The sequence below is a fragment of the Malaclemys terrapin genome, chromosome 21 (assembly GCF_027887155.1).
Source record: "Malaclemys terrapin pileata isolate rMalTer1 chromosome 21, rMalTer1.hap1, whole genome shotgun sequence".
Lineage (NCBI taxonomy): Eukaryota > Metazoa > Chordata > Testudines > Emydidae > Malaclemys > Malaclemys terrapin.
The window spans coordinates 10,539,674-10,560,331 of record NC_071525.1 but is presented as its reverse complement, the minus strand read 5'-3'; the positions used below and the strand labels follow the sequence as shown (position 1 = coordinate 10,560,331).

At 62.6% G+C, this 20,658-nt stretch overlaps 1 protein-coding gene across 1 annotated transcript; it reads left to right on the top strand.

Moving 5' to 3' along the window:
• The first annotated feature begins 2,994 nt into the window (after window positions 1-2,994).
• Window positions 2,995-19,932, top strand: LOC128826999 (palmitoyltransferase ZDHHC3-like). Its single transcript, XM_054010637.1, has 9 exons — window positions 2,995-3,206; window positions 4,779-4,867; window positions 7,215-7,288; window positions 8,785-8,897; window positions 10,575-10,636; window positions 16,161-16,281; window positions 16,731-16,803; window positions 17,033-17,162; window positions 17,496-19,932. Exons 1-9 carry the CDS (start codon window positions 3,070-3,072, stop codon window positions 17,585-17,587), a joined length of 891 nt encoding a protein of 296 aa, XP_053866612.1. The 5' UTR covers window positions 2,995-3,069; the 3' UTR covers window positions 17,588-19,932.
• The last annotated feature ends 726 nt before the right edge of the window (window positions 19,933-20,658 follow it).

Here is a 20,658-nt window from a genome sequence, read left to right as displayed (position 1 = left end):
GATTTTCAAAAACATTTAGGTGCTTTCAACCTTTAAAAATCGGGCCTGTGATGAATACTTGGAAACCAAGTTCTACACACAAGTGGAGACATATGATAAAGAACTAGGGTGTTGGACAGAGAGGCAAAACAACAGTCGACAAAGGGGCGTGAAGGAAACTGAAGAAGTTTTGACACCAAACCAGAAAATCACTCAACTAGCAACTACTACTATTTTTAATGATAATTGGCTATTAAAGATATCAATTAAATAGCCCAAGGCCATCCAGCCGCACCCTGTTACCGAAGGTAAATGATGTAGTGCTCAGAGCCATAAACACAACAGTCTCTGCAGTAAATAATGGAAAGGTGTGAAACTCCATCTGCAGTGCATTGCTGTGTGGGCCAGGCCTGGCACCGAGACACCCGCCGAAGGCCGAGCGGTGAACGGCTGCAGGCTGGGTGCAGACACGGGCACCCAGAGGGGATTCGAAGCGCTGGACGTGATCATTTCGGGGGCTTTGTAAAGTGTTTCACTGCATCCAGTGCTAGGGTTACCATACGTCCTCTTTTTCCCGGACATGTCCGGCTTTTCAGCAATCAAACCCCCGTCCGGGGGGAATTGCTGAAAAGCCACACATGTCCGGGAAAATGGCCGGCACTTCCTCTCCCCCTGTGGCTCTGCTCCACTCCTCCTCTCTCAGATTTACAGAGCCAAGCTGCCCGAGCAAGCGCTACTGGCTTCAGGCAGCCTCCGGACCCCGAGCCCCCAGCCAGGCACTTCTCCTACCCGGCTCCAGCTGAGCTGCTCCCACGGTGCAAGGTCCAGAGGCAGGGGGGGTGCTGCCTGAAGTCGGTAACGCTGGCTCCTGCAGCTCTGCTCTGTAAGTCTGAGGGGGAGGAGCCAAGCAGCTCGGCTGGAGCCGGGGAAGGGACGTGTCCAGCCAGCTCTGGGTCCTGAGGTAGGGGAGGGCTGCCAGAAGCCAGCAGCTCGGCTCTTACAGTCTGAGCTGGGAGGAGCAGCTCAGCTGGAGCCCAGGTAGGAGAAGTGCCTGAAGCCGGTAGCACTAGGGCAGCTCGGCTCTTAAACAGAGCCGAAGAGTCAGGGAGCAGCAGCAGTCGCCAGAGCCTGCTCTAAGGTAAGCCAGGGATGCCAGCAAAGCTGGGAGTACCATGCGCCGCTGATTGCACAGGTGGGGGGCAGTGCTGGGGGAGCTGCTCCGGGGAGTCGCCAAAAAGCACTGACTGGTGGGGGAGGAAGGGAGGGCAGTGTGAAAAAGGCAGGAGTGTGCAGAGGGATCAGAGCTGTGGCTGCGATGGGCATCGGGCTGCCTTGCCTGCAAGTGGATCAGAGCTCCTGGGGCTGGGGTGTGCTGTATGGCACTCAGCTCCCCATTTGTGATGAGACACAGCAGTGTGGTGGATCACTGCGAATTGATGAAGAGTGTGACAAATTCTGTGCTGAAGTGAATAATATGTACAGCAGATGCTTAGAATATTTGGAGATGTGGCTTAGACCCCTTGAAGACTTCTCTTGTTTCAGGTGGATTACCCTGAGTGAGACACCGAATTGGAGTGATTTGGAACCTTGTATCAAGTACCTGACCGATAAGGGGATGCAAATTGATGACGTGAAGTGTTTTGATCAGTTCAGCAACCTGAAGAAGTTTACAGAAAGTTGCAACAGTGATGAAGAGTTCAGTAATTTGCTAGCACACCAGAAGTGGACCAAATATTTTGAGAAATCCAAAAACATTGAGTGTCATTCAGAACTGTTAAAGATTGCACAGTTTTTCTTTGCTATTCCTTCTCACAATGCAAATGTAGAGCGAATTTTTTCACTGATGCAAAGCCAGTGGACAAAGGAAAGGACCAACTTGAATGTTGAGTCGTTGAAAGGAATTCTACTTGTACAGTACAACTTCAGACAAACTTCTTGTAAAGACTTTCATGCCTTCTTAAAGAGCAATCAACCACTGCTGAGAAAAATGCGATCTGCAGAGAAGTATGCGTGGGCACATGAGGAGAAAGAAAACTGAAGAACTAGTGAAAGGAAAGGACTCACTACATATAAAGAATTACGTTTTAGAATTAAAGAATTAAATAGCTCAAAATGTCCGGGATTTTACCCGGCAGGGAGGAGAACTGGGTGCTCCAAGGCATCTGGGGAGCTGGGAAACAGAACAGTGTGAGCTGCGTGTCCTGACCGCTCCCAAAAACGGAGCGCTGGGGCAGATCCTCCACTGAGCAGCTTCATTAAAGTCATGGGAGTCTATACTAGTGGAGTGCCTGACTTTAGAATTGGTGCAGTTGTTTCGTGTGGCTGGGAAGGAGGAGGGGGAATGTGGGGTGCTCAGGGGAAGGGGCGGAGACTTTGGGGAAGGGGTTGGAATGGGGGCAGGGAAGGGGCGGAGTTGGGCGGGGCCAGGGACGGGGAAAGGGGTGGGGTGGGGGAGGGGAAGGGGCAGAGTTGGGGCGGGGCCGGGGCCCCGTGGAGTGTCCTCTTTTTTCAATGTTCAAATATGGTAACCCTATCCAGTGCTCAACGCTGGGCATCAGGGAGAGGGAGGAACCGCCGGGTCTGGCACTGCGATGCGGGGGGGGGGCCGCACTGCATAGCCCAGGGAGGGGGGGGGCCGCACTGCACCGCACCGTCCTGTGGGGAGAGCCCCTCCCCCCTCTTTTTGCACTCACTGCAGGTGGCTCCCCCCGCCTGGGGTAACTGTCACCCCGTCTCCCCCCCCCCCCAGGTCCCCTTGCCACCGTCGCAGGCCCCCACCCCCCAGCTCTGACCCCCCCCGTGCCCTTAGCCCCCCCCCCGTGCTCCCATCCCAGGACGCTCTTGGACGGAGTCCCCCGCCCCCTATCCCCGGGCGGGGATCCAATTTCCACGTCTCCATGGAAACGGTACACAGGCAGCACCTCCTCTTCCGCGTCCCTGCCCCGCCCCCATGACGTATGTGAAGGCGTTGGCTGCGATTGGGTGAGAGGAGGGCGGGGGCGGGGCCTGGTCGTGCCCCGCCCCCAGCCCCAGCCGGCTGAGCCGCGGCTGCTGCTGCCCGGCCGCTGTGTCCGGGCCCCGGCGGCGGCCATGGGGGCGGCGTGGCCGGGCCGCTGCGGGCGGGACCCGTGCGGGGCGCTCTGCCTGCTGCTCACCTACCTGAGCGTGGGCTACGCCGACTACGTCATCCTCACCCACATCCTGCTGCAGCCGGGCTTCCGGGGCAGGTAGCCGGGCCCGGGCCGGGGCGGAGTCTGGCGCGGGGGCGGGGCAGGCAGCGCGGGGGGCGGGGCCGAGCAGTTGGGGGCGGGATCAGAGTGGGGGCGGGGCGAATGTTGGGGTGGGTCAGAATGGCAGTAGGGGTTTGAGATGCCCCTCTGAAACGTCCCCCCCTTCCTATGGTTCTGGGGTGGGTCAGTCCCGTGAAGCCCTGCTCTGGGGTGCTGGGTCGACCCCTGCCAGGGGTCACTAGGCCCCCTCCCAGATATGGGGGGGCTCCCCGGGTCCCCTGCACCGGGCCGCACTGCTCCCAGAGAAGGTGAGGGACAGAGGCGCTGCCAGAGCCAATCCCAGTTCTGTGGGCTGGTGTCTAATGGACGAGGCGCATCCCTGGGTCACAGACAGGGACTGAGGCTGAGAGATGGAAGCGACTCCCCCAAGGTCACGTGCAACGTCTGGCAGAGCCAGAGCTTGAATCCAGCTCCCCTGAGCCCCAGCACCAGCCCCCGTCCCTGGATCAGCATCGTTCTGCATTCGTTTGTCTGGCTAGTGCCATCCCTGCCACGCGTGTTCTTCCTCCATTGCCCCTGCAGGGGCCAGAATCACTACAGGCCAGGAGCCCCAGCCTGGCTGCCAGCTCCCTTCCTGCCCTCTTCAGACCCCTGGGGCTGACCCCGGCTCCCACAAACTGGGTCGGCAACATGCAGCTGTCACTTTGGTGCCACTGCAGGGTGCAGGAGCTTCCCCAGCCCTGACTCCGCTGTGTCTCAGGTGTTGCTGGCCTCCAAGGATCTAGGCATGTCACAGAAGAGCTTGCAGCCACCTTTGACTTTCCAGCAGCAGGGCCTGGCGTTAGAGCTCTAGTGCAGGCCGGGGGGTGTCTCTCACGCAGGCCTTGTGGGCTAGATGGGCAGCGAGGGATTCACCAGACAACAGGGAAGGAATCTCTAGCTGCTCAGAACATGGTTCCCCTTCTAGTGTCTGTTCCCCCTGCCTGGTAACTTTGCCTGGGGCGTGTGGTGCCGATTACAGCTCCAGGGCTGGGCTTAGTGCACCTGTAATGTGATCCCCCCTAGCGACTGGAATGGACAGGCCTGGGAGGTGCCAGCTGACCGTTTCTGCTGAGTTGTCTCCAGTTCTCAGAGAGCCGAGAGGAGGCTTTGCCTGTGCCAGCCCCCACCCCCCGGTGATTGCACAGACTGATAAATCTGCCATTTTGCTTCCTCCATCTCTGCCAGTCCCCACCCACCCGGGGTTTACACCCTTCCGTAGACCCTTCTCATGCCTCCAGCCCCTTCGCTGCCGTCCCCCAGATTCCTCTCTGCACGTAGCTCTTCTGCCCTGCCCTCGGGTGCAGGTTTGGGAGCGCTTTCTGGGTAACCTCGATTCGTTTCTGGGTATATTTCGCATTTTTAACTTACTGACCCGGCAGCCAGAATAAAGGCCTCGCACACTGGCGTTGTGTGACCGCAGAAGCCGATGTTCGTAACGGAGTCTAAAATAGCCCTGCAGCCCCTGGGGAACCTGCACCTGGGCTCGGTGTCTGATAGGTTTGGTTCTCCTTGTTCCCTTTACGCCAGCCTCTGGTGTCCCTTCCATGCCGTGATGTTTAACCTCATTGTCCTTCTGTTGCTGGCCTGTCACACACGAGCTGTCTTTGCTGATCCAGGTAAGCACCCACCCTCAGCTGGTCCTCTGCCCACGCTGGGGAAGCATCGGTGGCCTAGTGGCTCAGACAGAGAGCCCGGGAAGTGAGAACTGAGGTCTCCCCGTTCCTGACGCTGACTTGCCGCATGGTCCCTGCCCCAGGCTGCGCCTCTCTCCAGAGGGCGGGAATGGAAATGATCCTGCCCCTGTTTGTAAAGGGCTCTGGGCTCTCTGGGTGAAACGCTCGATGAGACGGTCCTGCCCCTTTCTGTCTTCTCTCACTAGACCCGCATGTGTCCTTTGAGTCTAGCCAGGCTGGGCTGGTTTAGCAGTGGCAGAGATGCATGATAATGGCAGGCGGCCCCCACTTGCATGCCTGTGTCAGTAGTGGGTAAGGGACGGTGCAGTTGGGATTATGTTCACTTACCTGTGTACACCCAAGAGTCACTCTGGGGATGTCAGAGGGCTGCTTGATTCACTCGCTCTCTGAGACCCCCTATAGGAGCCAAGCAGCAGGTGGAAAGAACCAAGGTCCAGCAGAGGAGGGGACTAGGGGTCAGGACTCCTGGGTTCTGTCCCTGGCCATAGGAGGGGAGGAGGGTGTCCTGGATGGCTTGATACCCTATCTTTACATTGCCTCTCTTGGGAGCGTTCCTGTTATTTGCTAGGCCCTGGGTTGAGCTTTATTCAAGGATGAGTCGTGTGGCCCTTGACTCCAAACCTGGGCCTCTGGGCTACAGCCCCCCTGTTTCTTACAGTGGCTTCCCAGCGAGTCCCGCTGAGTTCAGACTCTTGTTAGCGCCTTTAGCGCTTCAGGGGTGATGCAACCAGGAGGTGCCTTCAGTGACGCAGGACAGCCTTGGCACAGCAAGCAGCAGGTGTCATCACCTGGAGTACAGGACTGAAGTGTGCAGGTTCCAATGGGAAAGCCAAGCTTCAGTCAAAGTCCATCTCAGCAGTCGTCTGCTCCTTTCCTGGAGCCTCTGGGTTTCCATCTCTGTGTCTTGGTCGCTCTCTGGCCCTGTGTGTCTGTGTCCCTGTGCATGAGCCCGGTCTCTGGGCATCTCCTGTGTCTGTCCCCATTGCAGCCCCGGTGTGCTCACAGGCAGGGCCGGCTTTAGGCTGATTCCCCCGAATCGGGCCCTGCGCCTAAGAGGGACCCATGCTTTACTCACCCGGCGGCGGTCCGCTCTGGGTCTTCGGCGGCACTTCGGCGGCAGGGGGTCCTTCAGGAAGACGTGGAGCGGACCCCCCACCGCTGAAGACCCGGACCTTCGCCAGGTATTCGAATCGGGCCCCGCAGATCCTAAAGCCAGCCCTGCTCACAGGTTCCACTGCCTCGGATCCCAGATGGTAACCGTTACTGGCCGGTCCCCAAGGCGCCTGTTTTCTCTGCAAGGCCCTCCCTGTGCATGGAGGCGCATCCCTACCAACCCAGACCAGCCCCTTGCCTGTGTGACATCCAGCCAGCCTCTCTTATTCCTCTGTCCTGGGGGAGAAATTAACCCCTTCAGCCCCAGTGGGGAGCAATACAAAATAAGTGGGGAAACTGAGTCATGCAGCTTGTTCATAAACGTACAACAAACATTCCCCCATTTTGCACCTCTGCTTTAGTTCTTTGGAGTGGGAGCCTGGCAGACTCCAGGTTTCTGCTGCTGGCTCCCTGTGACCTGTACAGGTCCTGCCCTCTGTGCGGGCTGGGAGGCTGGGCTGGCATGACGGATGCGGGAGATTTGCTGCTTTTGCAGTGACCCCAGGCCTCTTGTCACAGGTGGAATCATGTGAACTTGTTAGTGCCATCTGGTAGTGAGTGGCATCTTGCACGGCTTTGGGGTGGTCTGGGGTAGCGTGGTGTGTCCCTGGAATGCGAGTCTGGAGCTAGACTCCCCGACTCAGCCCCATCTTTGACAGGGAACCCTGGAGCCAGGCGTCTGACGTGGCGAGGTGACGCGTAGCCATCCCTGGGGAGGGGGAACTGGAATTCACCCACCTGCTGCTTGGCGTCCCGCTCCCTACAAAGGCTCTGGAAATGGGGAGTGAACAGAGTGTCTTAGAGACCCTACGCGCCTCGCCTGGCATCAGCCAGCTCTGGGCACGTGCAGTAAGGGAAGAGCTGCGGCCGCTCCCTCTCACATCCCTCTCACATCCCTACATACAATTCAACGCTTGTGATAAGGGTGCTCCCCCTTGTTCCCAACTCTCCAGCTTCCCCCCCAGCCCTTGCAGCCCAGGCAATCGCTGAGCTGGCTCCAGGGCGACCCAAGGACTCGAGAGCCATGCATGCAGGGTGCGACGTGGTGCCATGGCCCATCTGTGCCCTGCTCGCCGCTGGTGCCTCCTCATTGTCTCCCGTTCTGGTTCCTTCCCAGGCATGGTCCCACTGCCCGATACCGCCATGGACTTCTCTGACCTGCGCAGCAACACGCCCCACAAGAGCGAGCGGGTGAGTGGTGCACAGAGCTCAGTGCACTCGCGCAGGCGGGGGCAGGTCTAGCCACTGCCCAGGATAGTGAATCCAGCAGCTTAGAGAGCCTCAGGATTAGGTGCGTGGATCAGCGTAGTAGCATTGGGATGGGATTAAAGTGGCGTGGCTGCCGGTCCTCACGCAGCTGGTGTAACCTGCTGTCCAGCTGCTGCGAGGGGCTCCGGGAGAGCTGCCCTCTGGGACAGGCTGCGCGGCTGGGTCAGCTCAGGGGGTTATGGGCGGAGGGTTACTCTGGGCTCTGGAGACGAGAGCGAGGGGAGATGTGCTGCAGCGGCAGTTCTGCTCTCCGATGACCCCGTCTCTCCCTGTGGCTGGAGACCGTCTGAGCCTGGGGTAGCAGGAGACTCGCCCTACGTGTTCAGCTGCCTCTAAGCACCTCGGCAGCTGGTCACCCCCCCCAGGCAAGGCGAAGATGCTGAGCTGGCACATGGCCAGGTTACAGCCTAGGAACGACAGCATCCTGGCCTGACTGCCCAGCCCCCCAGCCCCGTGTGCTGGGCTGGCAGCCAAGCCCCCCTCCCCATGCAATGGCTGAGCCACAAGGGTTGCTCCCTGCTGGGTCAGCCAGCGCAGGAGTCAGTCCCAAACCTTCCAGCAGACCCAGCGTTCCCTTTGCAGCGGTGCCGGCTCTGGCTGGCTGTGGAGAACCCCCCAGGCTGATGCAGCTGTTCTGGGAAGTGGAGCTTCGTGTCTCGTTGGGGGAGATGGCAGGGGAGCAGGCTTGCTAATGCCGGGGCTGGGCATGCAGCGATCCCAGTGACTCTGCCAACAGCCCTTGCTGCGCATGGGCCCCAAACTCCCCAGTGGAGAGACTTGCCCGGGGAGGGCTCTGGGATGCTGGTGACGGACAGGCCTGATGGTCAGTTCCCTGCCGAGCTGGGACTGGTCCCTAAGTTCCTGCCCCAGGGCTTTAGCTTGTTGCTGCCCTGGCAGTGCCTGCTTGTGCCCCTGGCACTGTAGCTGGTAGCTCCTGCCGTGACCGGTGTGTCGATCCTCCTGCTCCCGCCCAGCTCCAGAACCGGTGCAGCCCCTCACTCTGCCCAGTGTCTCCCTCCCACGTTCCTCTCCAGGCTGCATGGCCCTGGTGCTGTATATCCTCTGTTACCCTGCCCAGAGGCGCCCCCTAGTGGCAAAAACCCGGAGTATTTCCAGCCTGTATAGACCTGCGTGGGGAGGGAGCCAGACTCCATCTTTTGCTTTTATATGCAAAATCCAAGGGATTATGGAAGTGCTGGGGCTGTCTAGGCTCCCTCCCCTCCCCAGCTCCGCCTGTCACTGTCAGTCCCATGGCTCTTGCTGCTCCAGTGCTGGGCTTCCCAGATGCTCTGACGCCGCTCGCTGCTGGCGCGCCTGTCCTTCCGGCCCCCTGCATTACCTCTGCCAGTGCCTGCTCCGGCGAGTCTCCAGGATCCCAGGGAGGGCTGAAGCTAAGAGTTCTCTTCTCTGCTCCCCAGAGCAATGAGGACTGGACTGTGTGTAACCGCTGTGAGACGTACCGCCCGCCGCGAGCGCACCACTGCCGCATCTGCCACCGCTGCGTCCGCCGCATGGATCACCACTGCCCCTGGTGAGGTGCCTGGTAATAGGGTTACCATACGTCCGTTTTTTCCCGGACATGTCCGGTTTTTTGGTAATCAAACCCCCGTCCCGGGGGGAATTGCCAAAAAGCTGAACATGTCCGTGAAAAATACTGGCTGGGCACTTCCTCCCGGGCTCCAGCTGCTGTGCTCCTCCCCTGACTCTTCGGCTCTGTTTAAGAGCCGAGCTGCCCGAGCGCTCTGGCTTCCGGCAGCCCCCTTGCCTCCGGACCCTGCGCCGCCGGCCAGGCACTTCCCCTCCCGGGCTCCAGCTGCTCTGCTCTGGCGGCGCAGGGTCCGGAGGCAAGGGGGCTGCCCGAAGCCGGAGCGCTCGGGCAGCTCGGCTCTTAAACAGAGCCGAAGAGTCAGGGGAGGAGCACAGCAGCTAGCCCGGGAGGGGAAGTGCCCGGCCGGGGGCGCAGGGTCCGGAGGCATGGGGGCTGCCCAAAGCCCAAGCGCTACCGGCTTCATGGTTTGCCGGGCAGCCTCCAGACCCTGCGCCCCCGGCTGGGCGCTTCCCCTCCCGGGCTCCAGCTGCGCTGGGGAAGCACCGGCCGGGGGCGCAGGGTCTGGGGGCTGCCCGGCAAACCATGAAGCCAGTAGCGCTGGGGCAGCCCTTTTCGCATGGCTGGGAGGGAGGAGGGGGAGTTAGGGCGGGGACTTTGGGGAAGGGGCGGGGAATGGGTGGAGTTGGGGTGGGGAAGGGGCGGCGTTGGGGCAGGGCCGGGGGTGGGAAAGGGGCAGGGCCAGGGCCCCGTGGAGTGTCCTCTTTTTTTATTTTTTAAATATGGTAACCCTACCTGGTAACAGCTCTGGCCCGTGAGAGCTGCAGGGAAGAGAAGGGGGCACGTGCGGAGACCCTGGCTCCCCCTGCCATGGCTGTTGGGCTTGTCACTGCAGAGTCAACCTGCTGCGGCCATGGTCTATGCAGTGCAGCCCCCTTCACCCTGTGTGTGTGCAGACACCCCCTGGGAGTGTCCTGTGTGGGCAGGGCACACGCAGTGCCCTGCATTGCTGGAGCTGCAGGACCCCCTTCCTCTCCCCTCCTTGCAGCTGCCCCTTCTGCCTCCCTGCCCCCTGGGTGAGGTGTCCCCTGTGCTGGGGCCCTCGCAGATGGAAGCAGAGCTCTGGGATATCTCCAGGGTCATGCTGTTCTGGAGGGGTCTGCGAATCCCAGTTCTGTCCCCAGTGCTGTGGCACTTGTCAGAGTCCTCTCTGGCCACATCAGCTGAGCTGGGGAGGGCTGGGCGCCACCTCAAGGCTGCAGGCAGTGGCACTGGGGACGTGATGGGGGAGGCAATGCCTCAGGGTAGCACTAGGGGGTGCTGTGTTGCTGCTGGAGGAGCTTGTTCCAAATCCCTGAGTGCCCTTTGGGAGACGGGTGTTAACCCCAGGGTCCTGGTTCAGCTCAGCGGGTGTCCCTGAACTTCCCGGCGGGTGTTGGATTCTCCATTGCCTGCCCTGAGCTGCCCTCCCCCCAGAAAGGGCTGCCTGTCCCTGGCAGGTGGAACCGACCCTCCAAAGGGGCTTCGCTTTGCTGTCCTTGGGTGCAGGTGCCGGGGAGGGGGAGGGACGGGGCACCTGGTGTCTGTTGCCAGCCATTGCTGGTGGTGTTGAGTCACTCTGCTGGCCCCAACCAGACCTGTGCTCTCTCTGTCTCTCTGTAGGATCAACAACTGCGTTGGCGAGTTAAACCAGAAATACTTCATCCAGTTCCTCTTCTACACTGGTACGTGGCTGCCGAGTGGGGGGAGCCGGCCGTAGGGCGCTCTGATGCAGGCATGGTGATGCAGCAGTAGGTGGCGCTGCAGCTCACAGCACGAGCATAGAGCTGTGCCCTCCCCTGCCGTGGGTCCCTGTCCGCTGCTGTCCTGCCAGGCCCCTGCCATTCTGCTGTCCCTCACTAGGGGGAGCTCTGGTCCCACAGCCCTGCACGCAGGAAGCTGGCCAGCCAGAGTGGGTGTCTCCCTGGCGCCTCCTAGGGCCCTTCCGCAGCAATGGCCAAGGGGAGCCGGGGCGGGAGGACCCAGGAAGCCCAGCTACATGCACCAGCTACCTGCATAGCCCCTTCTCCGCTACTGCCTGCCAGTCCTGCTCCCCTCTGCTCCCTACGTGACCCCCAACCCCATAGCCACCACCTGCTCCCCTCTGCTCTGCTCCCTGTGTGACCCCCAACCCCTGCTCCCTTCTGCTCTGCTTCCTACGTGACCCCCAACCCCATAGCCACCACCTGTCCCCCTCTGCTCTGCTCCCTACGTGACCTGCCAGTCCTGCTCCCTTCTGCTCTGCTCCCTACGTGACCTGCCAGTCCTGCTCCCTTCTGCTCTGCTCCCTGTGTGACCCCCAGCCCCATAGCCACCGCCTGTCCCCCTCTGCTCTGCTCCCTACGTGACCTGCCAGTCCTGCTCCCTTCTGCTCTGCTCCCTACGTGACCTGCCAGTCCTGCTCCCTTCTGCTCTGCTCCCTACGTGACCTGCCAGTCCTGCTCCCCTCTGCTCTGCTCCCTGTGTGACCCCCAACCCCATAGCCACCGCCTGTCCCCCTCTGCTCTGCTCCCTGTGTGACCCCCAACCCCTGCTCCCTTCTGCTCTGCTTCCTACGTGACCCCCAACCCCATAGCCACCACCTGTCCCCCTCTGCTCTGCTCCCTACGTGACCTGCCAGTCCTGCTCCCTTCTGCTCTGCTCCCTACGTGACCCCCAACCCCTGCCCCCCTCTGCTCCGCTCCCTGTGTGACCCCCAGCCCCATAGCCACCACCTGTCCCCCTCTGCTCTGCTCCCTGTGTGACCCCCAACCCCTGCTCCCTTCTGCTCTGCTTCCTACGTGACCCCCAACCCCATAGCCACCACCTGTCCCCCTCTGCTCTGCTCCCTACGTGACCTGCCAGTCCTGCTCCCTTCTGCTCTGCTCCCTACGTGACCCCCAACCCCTGCCCCCCTCTGCTCCGCTCCCTGTGTGACCCCCAGCCCCATAGCCACCGCCTGTCCCCCTCTGCTCTGCTCCCTGTGTGACCCCCAACCCCTGCTCCCTTCTGCTCTGCTTCCTACGTGACCCCCAACCCCATAGCCACCACCTGTCCCCCTCTGCTCTGCTCCCTACGTGACCTGCCAGTCCTGCTCCCTTCTGCTCTGCTCCCTACGTGACCCCCAACCCCTGCCCCCCTCTGCTCTGCTCCCTGTGTGACCCCCAGCCCCATAGCCACCGCCTGTCCCCCTCTGCTCTGCTCCCTGTGTGACCCCCAACCCCATAGCCACCACCTGTCCCCCTCTGCTCTGCTCCCTACGTGACCTGCCAGTCCTGCTCCCTTCTGCTCTGCTCCCTGTGTGACCTGCCAGTCCTGCTCCCTTCTGCTCTGCTCCCTACGTGACCTGCCAGTCCTGCTCCCCTCTGCTCTGCTCCCTGTGTGACCCCCAACCCCATAGCCACCACCTGTCCCCCTCTGCTCTGCTCCCTGTGTGACCCCCAACCCCTGCTCCCTTCTGCTCTGCTTCCTACGTGACCCCCAACCCCATAGCCACCACCTGTCCCCCTCTGCTCTGCTCCCTACGTGACCTGCCAGTCCTGCTCCCTTCTGCTCTGCTCCCTGTGTGACCTGCCAGTCCTGCTCCCTTCTGCTCTGCTCCCTACGTGACCTGCCAGTCCTGCTCCCCTCTGCTCCGCTCCCTGTGTGACCCCCAGCCCCATAGCCACCGCCTGTCCCCCTCTGCTCTGCTCCCTACGTGACCTGCCAGTCCTGCTCCCTTCTGCTCTGCTCCCTACGTGACCTGCCAGTCCTGCTCCCCTCTGCTCTGCTCCCTACGTGACCCCCAACCCCTGCTCCCTTCTGCTCTGCTCCCTGTGTGACCCCCAACCCCATAGCCACCGCCTGTCCCCCTCTGCTCTGCTCCCTGTGTGACCCCCAACCCCTGCTCCCTTCTGCTCTGCTTCCTACGTGACCCCCAACCCCATAGCCACCACCTGTCCCCCTCTGCTCTGCTCCCTACGTGACCTGCCAGTCCTGCTCCCCTCTGCTCTGCTCCCTGTGTGACCCCCAGCCCCATAGCCACCGCCTGTCCCCCTCTGCTCTGCTCCCTACGTGACCTGCCAGTCCTGCTCCCTTCTGCTCTGCTCCCTACGTGACCTGCCAGTCCTGCTCCCCTCTGCTCTGCTCCCTGTGTGACCCCCAACCCCATAGCCACCACCTGTCCCCCTCTGCTCTGCTCCCTGTGTGACCCCCAACCCCTGCTCCCTTCTGCTCTGCTTCCTACGTGACCCCCAACCCCATAGCCACCACCTGTCCCCCTCTGCTCTGCTCCCTACGTGACCTGCCAGTCCTGCTCCCTTCTGCTCTGCTCCCTACGTGACCTGCCAGTCCTGCTCCCCTCTGCTCTGCTCCCTGTGTGACCCCCAGCCCCATAGCCACCGCCTGTCCCCCTCTGCTCTGCTCCCTGTGTGACCCCCAACCCCATAGCCACCGCCTGTCCCCCTCTGCTCTGCTCCCTACGTGACCTGCCAGTCCTGCTCCCTTCTGCTCTGCTCCCTACGTGACCTGCCAGTCCTGCTCCCTTCTGCTCTGCTCCCTACGTGACCTGCCAGTCCTGCTCCCCTCTGCTCTGCTCCCTGTGTGACCCCCAACCCCATAGCCACCGCCTGTCCCCCTCTGCTCTGCTCCCTGTGTGACCCCCAACCCCTGCTCCCTTCTGCTCTGCTTCCTACGTGACCCCCAACCCCATAGCCACCACCTGTCCCCCTCTGCTCTGCTCCCTACGTGACCTGCCAGTCCTGCTCCCTTCTGCTCTGCTCCCTACGTGACCTGCCAGTCCTGCTCCCTTCTGCTCTGCTCCCTACGTGACCTGCCAGTCCTGCTCCCTTCTGCTCTGCTCCCTGTGTGACCCCCAGCCCCATAGCCACCGCCTGTCCCCCTCTGCTCTGCTCCCTACGTGACCTGCCAGTCCTGCTCCCTTCTGCTCTGCTCCCTACGTGACCTGCCAGTCCTGCTCCCTTCTGCTCTGCTCCCTACGTGACCTGCCAGTCCTGCTCCCCTCTGCTCTGCTCCCTGTGTGACCCCCAACCCCATAGCCACCGCCTGTCCCCCTCTGCTCTGCTCCCTGTGTGACCCCCAACCCCTGCTCCCTTCTGCTCTGCTTCCTACGTGACCCCCAACCCCATAGCCACCACCTGTCCCCCTCTGCTCTGCTCCCTACGTGACCTGCCAGTCCTGCTCCCTTCTGCTCTGCTCCCTACGTGACCCCCAACCCCTGCCCCCCTCTGCTCCGCTCCCTGTGTGACCCCCAGCCCCATAGCCACCACCTGTCCCCCTCTGCTCTGCTCCCTGTGTGACCCCCAACCCCTGCTCCCTTCTGCTCTGCTTCCTACGTGACCCCCAACCCCATAGCCACCACCTGTCCCCCTCTGCTCTGCTCCCTACGTGACCTGCCAGTCCTGCTCCCTTCTGCTCTGCTCCCTACGTGACCCCCAACCCCTGCCCCCCTCTGCTCCGCTCCCTGTGTGACCCCCAGCCCCATAGCCACCACCTGTCCCCCTCTGCTCTGCTCCCTGTGTGACCCCCAACCCCTGCTCCCTTCTGCTCTGCTTCCTACGTGACCCCCAACCCCATAGCCACCACCTGTCCCCCTCTGCTCTGCTCCCTACGTGACCTGCCAGTCCTGCTCCCTTCTGCTCTGCTCCCTACGTGACCCCCAACCCCTGCCCCCCTCTGCTCCGCTCCCTGTGTGACCCCCAGCCCCATAGCCACCACCTGTCCCCCTCTGCTCTGCTCCCTACGTGACCTGCCAGTCCTGCTCCCCTCTGCTCCGCTCCCTGTGTGACCCCCAACCCCTGCTCCCTTCTGCTCCGCTCCCTGTGTGACCCCCAACCCCTGCTCCCTTCTGCTCCGCTCCCTGTGTGACCCCCAACCCCTGCCCCCCTCTGTTCCGCTCCCTACGTGACCCCCAACCCCTGCCCCCCTCTGCTCCGCTCCCTGTGGGACCCCCAACCCCTGCCCCCCTCTGCTCTGCTCCCTGTGGGACCCCCAACCCCTGCCCCCCTCTGCTCTGCTCCCTGTGGGACCCCCAACCCCTGCCCCCCTCTGCTCTGCTCCCTACGTGACCCCCAACCCCTGCCCCCCTCTGCTCTGCTCCCTACGTGACCCCCAACCCCTGCCCCCCTCTGCTCTGCTCCCTGTGGGACCCCCAACCCCTGCCCCCCTCTGCTCTGCTCCCTGTGGGACCCCCACCCCCTGCCCCCCTCTGCTCCGCTCCCTGTGTGACCCCTAGCCCCATAGCCACCACCTGTCCCCCTCTGTTCTGCTCCCTGTGGGACCCCCAGCCCCATAGCCACCGCCTGTCCCCCTCTGCTCTGCTCCCTGTGGGACCCCCAGCCCCATAGCCACCGCCTGTCCCCCTCTGCTCTGCTCCCTGTGGGATCCCCCAGCCCCATAGCCACTGCCTGTCCCCCCCTGCTCCGCTCCCTGTGTGACCCCCAGCCCCATAGCCACCGCCTGTCCCCCTCTGCTCTGCTCCCTGTGGGACCCCCCAGCCCCATAGCCACTGCCTGCCCCCTCTCTGCTCTGCTCCCTCCGTGCCAGCCCCCGCCTCTCTCTGCTCTACTCCCTGTGTGACCCCCAGCCCCATAGCCACCGCCTGTGGGACCCCCCAGCCCCATAGCCACCGCCTGTCCCCCTCTGCTCTGCTCCCTGTGGGACCCCCCAGCCCCATAGTCACCGCCTGTCCCCCTCTGCTCTGCTCCCTGTGGGACCCCCCAGCCCCATAGCCACTGCCTGCCCCCTCTCTGCTCCGCTCCCTCCGTGCCAGCCCCCGCCCCTCTCTGCCCCCCTCCTTGTGTGATCCCCAGCCCCATAGCTACTGCCTGCCCCCTCTCTGCTCCGCTCCCTGCTCCCCCTTGACGTCTCCATGTGTAGAAGCTGAAAGGACCCTGGGCTAGAGGGGGCCAGGACTGGGAAGGGGTGGCGGGGGGACTTGGCTGTCCCACTCGGGTGAGTGTGAGGGTGGAGTGGTCAGTAGTGAAGCAATTAATGGTGGGCGGCTAGGCCCTGGGCAGCCCTCGCAGGGCAGGTCAGGTGAGATCAAACGGCATTAACTGGGGCTGTGACTCCAGAACTCTGCTCTGCAGCAGCTGGCACCTGCCCTTTCCCCGGGGCCGCCTCCTGGCCAGGCTCTCTGGCCTTAACCTGGGCTGGAGATTCTGAGCCCGGCCCAAGCCCAGGGCGAGGGCGCTCGTCTCTGGCCTGCACTGACCTGTGGCTCTGTCTCAGGGCTGGCGAGTCTCTATGCCATGGGGCTGGTGTTAACCACGTGGCTGTGGCCGGTGGACAGGAGCTTCCCCGGGAAGATGGAAGGTGTGGCTGGAGGCATCTCTAACAACCATGTCCAGATGTAAGTGTGCAGGGGTCACAGCCAGATTCCCCCCGTCCCTGGCTGCAGGGTGCAGGCAGATCCCAGCAAGGGGAGGAGAGGTCCTAGAAGCGGGACACCTGGGTTCCATTTCAGCCCTGCTCCCTGTGGGTGACACTGAGCTCCTGCCCCATAGAGCTGTGGGGGAGGGAGTGGCCCCGAGTCCCTCCATGAGGTGCTAGAGGAGCAGGGTGTTGTACCAAGCCCATAGCCAGCTGGAGGTTCCGGCTGTCACCGCTGCGTGCCAGAGCCCTCTCCTGCCCCCAGAGCCCCTTTCCCAATGCAGAGGTCAACTCTCTGGTGGGTGTCATCAGTACAGGGCCTATGACATGCAGATGGGTGGTTCTGGGTCCGAATCCTCAGTAGCAAGGCCTGAGCCTGCCCTTGAGAGCTCCTGAGCAAGCTGAAACTGACCGCTCCCTCCCCCCCAGGGCTCACTGCATCGTCCTGCTGGTGGAGTCCATCCTCTTCGGGGTCTTCGTCACCGTCATCTTCTATGACCAGGTTAGTCTTCAAGGGACACCACACCAGGTGGCTTCGCGCCTCGTCCCCCACAGCACCTCCTGCTGGGAGAGGCCAGGACTGGAGTAGCTGTGAGCTTCCCCCCATAGCCAGCGTCCCTGCCCTACCCCCCACAGCGCCCCCTGTTGAATGAGGAGTGTAGCTGTAAATCCATGTGCCTCTCTCCCTGGGAGGGCTGGGCAGTGCGTCAGGCTCCCCTCTTGTTTCTCAGGTGGTCTCTATCATCATGGACGAGACTCCGATCGAGCAGCTGCGGAACCGGCTGCTGAAGGAGGCGCGCCGGGAGGTGGCACACACCCGGAAGCCGAAGATCGCGCTGCTGCGGGAGGTGTTTGGACGGGGTACGTGACCTGGGCAGGTGGAGAGTGGGCTGGGCTCCTCTGGGGGGGCAGTTACTGGGGCTGCCCCGAGGGCTCGTATTTCCTGGGGAATTTAGACTGGTGTGAGCCAAGGTGTGACCATAACCTAGATCCCAGGCTGATCCCTCACCAGGACATTTGTACCCGAATGAGCGCCCCCCAGGGGTGACACCAGGGTAACTACACCTGAACAGCCTGTGTGGGCCAGGGCAGGGCCCGGGGCTGAGCCTGTCTGGGCCAGGCCAGGCTGTGATGCCCCATGGCTCCCTGCCCACACTGACCTCCCCTCCCCTACTCTCTCCTCTTCTCTTCCAGGCTTCGTGATCTGCTGGTTTTTCCCATGTAACTGCAGCCCCCCATCAGGCGGGGCCCCTGCCTACAGCTACCTGCCCAACTACGATGTGTGACCTCCATGGCCCCTCTGCAGACGCTGCCTCTTCCCCCTCGGGGAGGGGACTTGTCCTGCCGGTGGCTTTGCAGAACTTGCCGCCAAACGGCTCATTTAGGCCTGCCCAGCTGCCCCCTGGTGGCAGCCTGGGGCCAGGGTGCAGCTGCAGCGCCCGGCTCTGCTGGGTCTGCCGTGCCCGGCCCTGCGACTCCTCCTGGGACATGGTGCTCCTGCGAAGCTGAGATCCTGAGCTGTGGAGGGGCACTCTCCAGCCCCCTGCGCCAGACTCCCTGCAGTGCCTGGCTGCCCAGCGGGTCCCGGCGCATGGAGAGCGATCGCTTAGGCAGGGTGGGCCCCGTGCATGACCCTTCCCCTGGATCAGTGTTAGTGCTGGGAGGCTACCCCCCGAGGCTGCAGTCTGACACCCCCCTCTCGCCACAACTGCATCTGGATCCTAGCCCCCTCCCTGGAGCTGGGCACCCTGCCCCCGGCTGCCAGCACCTCGCTGCCCGGGGATGGAGCCCGTTGTTCTCTGCTCCTGGCCAGGGAGGGATGGCACCATTTGTACATAGCCCTGTGTGGCAATACCAGCGCGCTCGGCTCTGGGTGCCTGCTCTGTGTGTGTGTGTCTGTCTGTCTGTCTGTTTACGGTAGCTGAACTCGCTTGTGTCCAGGCAAATCGGAGCTCCTGTTCTTGCCCCAGGCACCAGCCTCTGCTGACTCGGAGCCCCCCACGCCGTCCCCAGGGGGATGGCCTGCTCCATATCACGGGGGTGGGGGAGGGGGCGTTGGCACCCCTCGCTGGTGGCCCCCTCCAGCCCAGCAGGCAGTGTTACTATTTATTAGGTGTATTACAATAGCGCCTAGGAGCCCCAATCCTGGACAGGATCCCTGGTGCCAGGGGCTGTACAAACACAGAACAGAAAGATGGTCTCTGCCCCAAGGAGCTCAGTCTGAGACAGGAGCTGATGCAGACAGATGGAGGAGGCAGCAGCTAGAGCACTGGACTGGGGGATCTTGGGTAGGTCACTTCCCCCTTTGATGCCTCATTTTCCTCATCTGTAAAATGGGCATAATGATAGCCCCTCCCATTGTAAAGCAGGTGGAGATCTGCTGATGAGAATTGCTAGACAAGAGCTAGGTGGTGTGATAAGGACTGAGGCAGGGCAGTGGGACCGGCAGTGCTCCCCACATGCCAGCAGCATAACCCAAGTGTTTTCTGCAGGCACCACCCCAAAGGGGGTTTGAAGGAGGATGAAGAGGGTGTGGATGTGTATGGGGAGCTCCTCCTCCTCCCCCCAAGCAGGAGGGGCAGCCTGGGGGATGCACCAAGGGGCTTGCTTGGTGCTGGAGGCTGGCAGCACGGGCTGATGAGAGGCGGGAGTGACTCCACATCTCCATAGCGTATGGGAGACGCCAGGTGGGTGGGGACAGGCTGGGAAGGGAAGACGAAGAAGGGGGTGCCAGGGAAGGTGCCCAGCGCAGGGACGTGACTCCTCTCGAGGGAGCTGGCATTGCCGTTCCACAGAGGACATTTGTCCTGCAGTGGCTGGGCCTGGCCCCCTCCCCTGGGGCTGCCTAGGGCAAGCGAGAGCGGGGTTCTTGGCTGCGGGATGCCATGGACCAAGTGGGGAGCCAGCCACACGCCCGGAGGAGCTATGCTGTGCGGCAGGGCCCTGGAGCCGCCTCCCCCATCCCTGGCTGGCAGAGCGGTTCCTGGCTAGCTGTGCCTAGTGCCAGGGGTGCCAGAGTCTCTGCTGGCTGCACGCTGCCCTGTGTGTCTGCCTCGGTGTCCTGTGTGCGAGGCCCCCAGCATGGCTACTGCATCCCAAGGGCCTGGTCTGACCTCCCCTCTTCCTGGGGGTCTCTCTGGCTCTGGTGTGTGGCATACAGGGGTGCCTGGGGTGGGTGCCTTGCTGCCCTGGCAATTGCTGGGGGCTGCTCCCGAGTGGCGGCTCTGCCCATGGCCCTGCAGGTGATAAACCTTTTCCAGGGGCTGCCCGTCTGCCCTGCTGCCTCGGTTTCCACTCCAGGCTCCCCTGCCCAGTGGCACGGGCCAGAGCAGGGAGCTGGGACCCTGCCAAGGGAAGGAAGGTCCCTGGAAGATGTGGGCAAGCCAGCCTGGCACTCAGGTGAGGGCAGGGCCTGTGGTGAAGCCTTGCCCAGCTCCCAGCTGCTCCCCCAGGCTGGCCTGGCTTTTCCCAGAGCCCACCTCTTGGTGGAGTGCTGGTGACTCTCCTTGGGCCCTGAGTGCGGGGAGCTCTGGGCTGGGTGCACTTGGGCACCATTGCTGGGGACTTAGTGTGCGGCAATCTGCCCTGGCGTAACCGGTCAGGCCCTTGCTCCCCACAGGGGGGTGGGGGGGTGGGGAGCCAGGGCCCTACAGCGGGGGCGGTTGGTGGTGTAGCCTTGCTCCTGGCTGACCTGCCAGCTCCCTCAGCCCGGCGCATGTTAGCGGGACGCTGTCGGGTTCGGACAGCCCTTTGGCCTGACTCCTGCAAGCTGTGAATAAACCCTGCCTGGGAACTGCTCAAGATGGCTGTGACTCTGTCTGCCTTGTGTAGTGACTGGCAATGGGCTGCCTGTGTGCTCGGTGCTGTACATCCCTGGAACTCAGCCCTGCCCCCTGGTGCCTCACCCTGCCTGGGCTGTCCGTGTGCTTGGTGCTGTATGTCCCTAAATTCAGCCCTGCCTGGGCTGTCCATGTGCTCGGTACTGCCCCCTGGTACCTCGTTCTGCCTGGGCTGCCCGTGTGCTCGGTGCTGTATATCCCTGGAACTCAGCCCTGCCCCCTTGTGCCTCTTCCTGCCTGGGCTGTCTATGTGCTCAGTGCTGTACATCCCTGGAACTCGGCCGTGCCCCCTGGTGCCTTGCCCTGCCAGGGCTGCCCATGTGCTCGGTGCTGTACGTCCCTGAACCTGGCCTCTTCATTCCCTCTGCTGGGTGTGTTGATCACTCCGATATGCCAGCTGCAGTGGTCAGCCCTTGGGAGCCCTCAGGCCCCACCCAGATAACCCCCTGCCAGGCGCTGGCTGTGATGCCATGTACAGGGGCGGGAGGATGGCAGCACATCTCCCTGTGTGCCTGGGA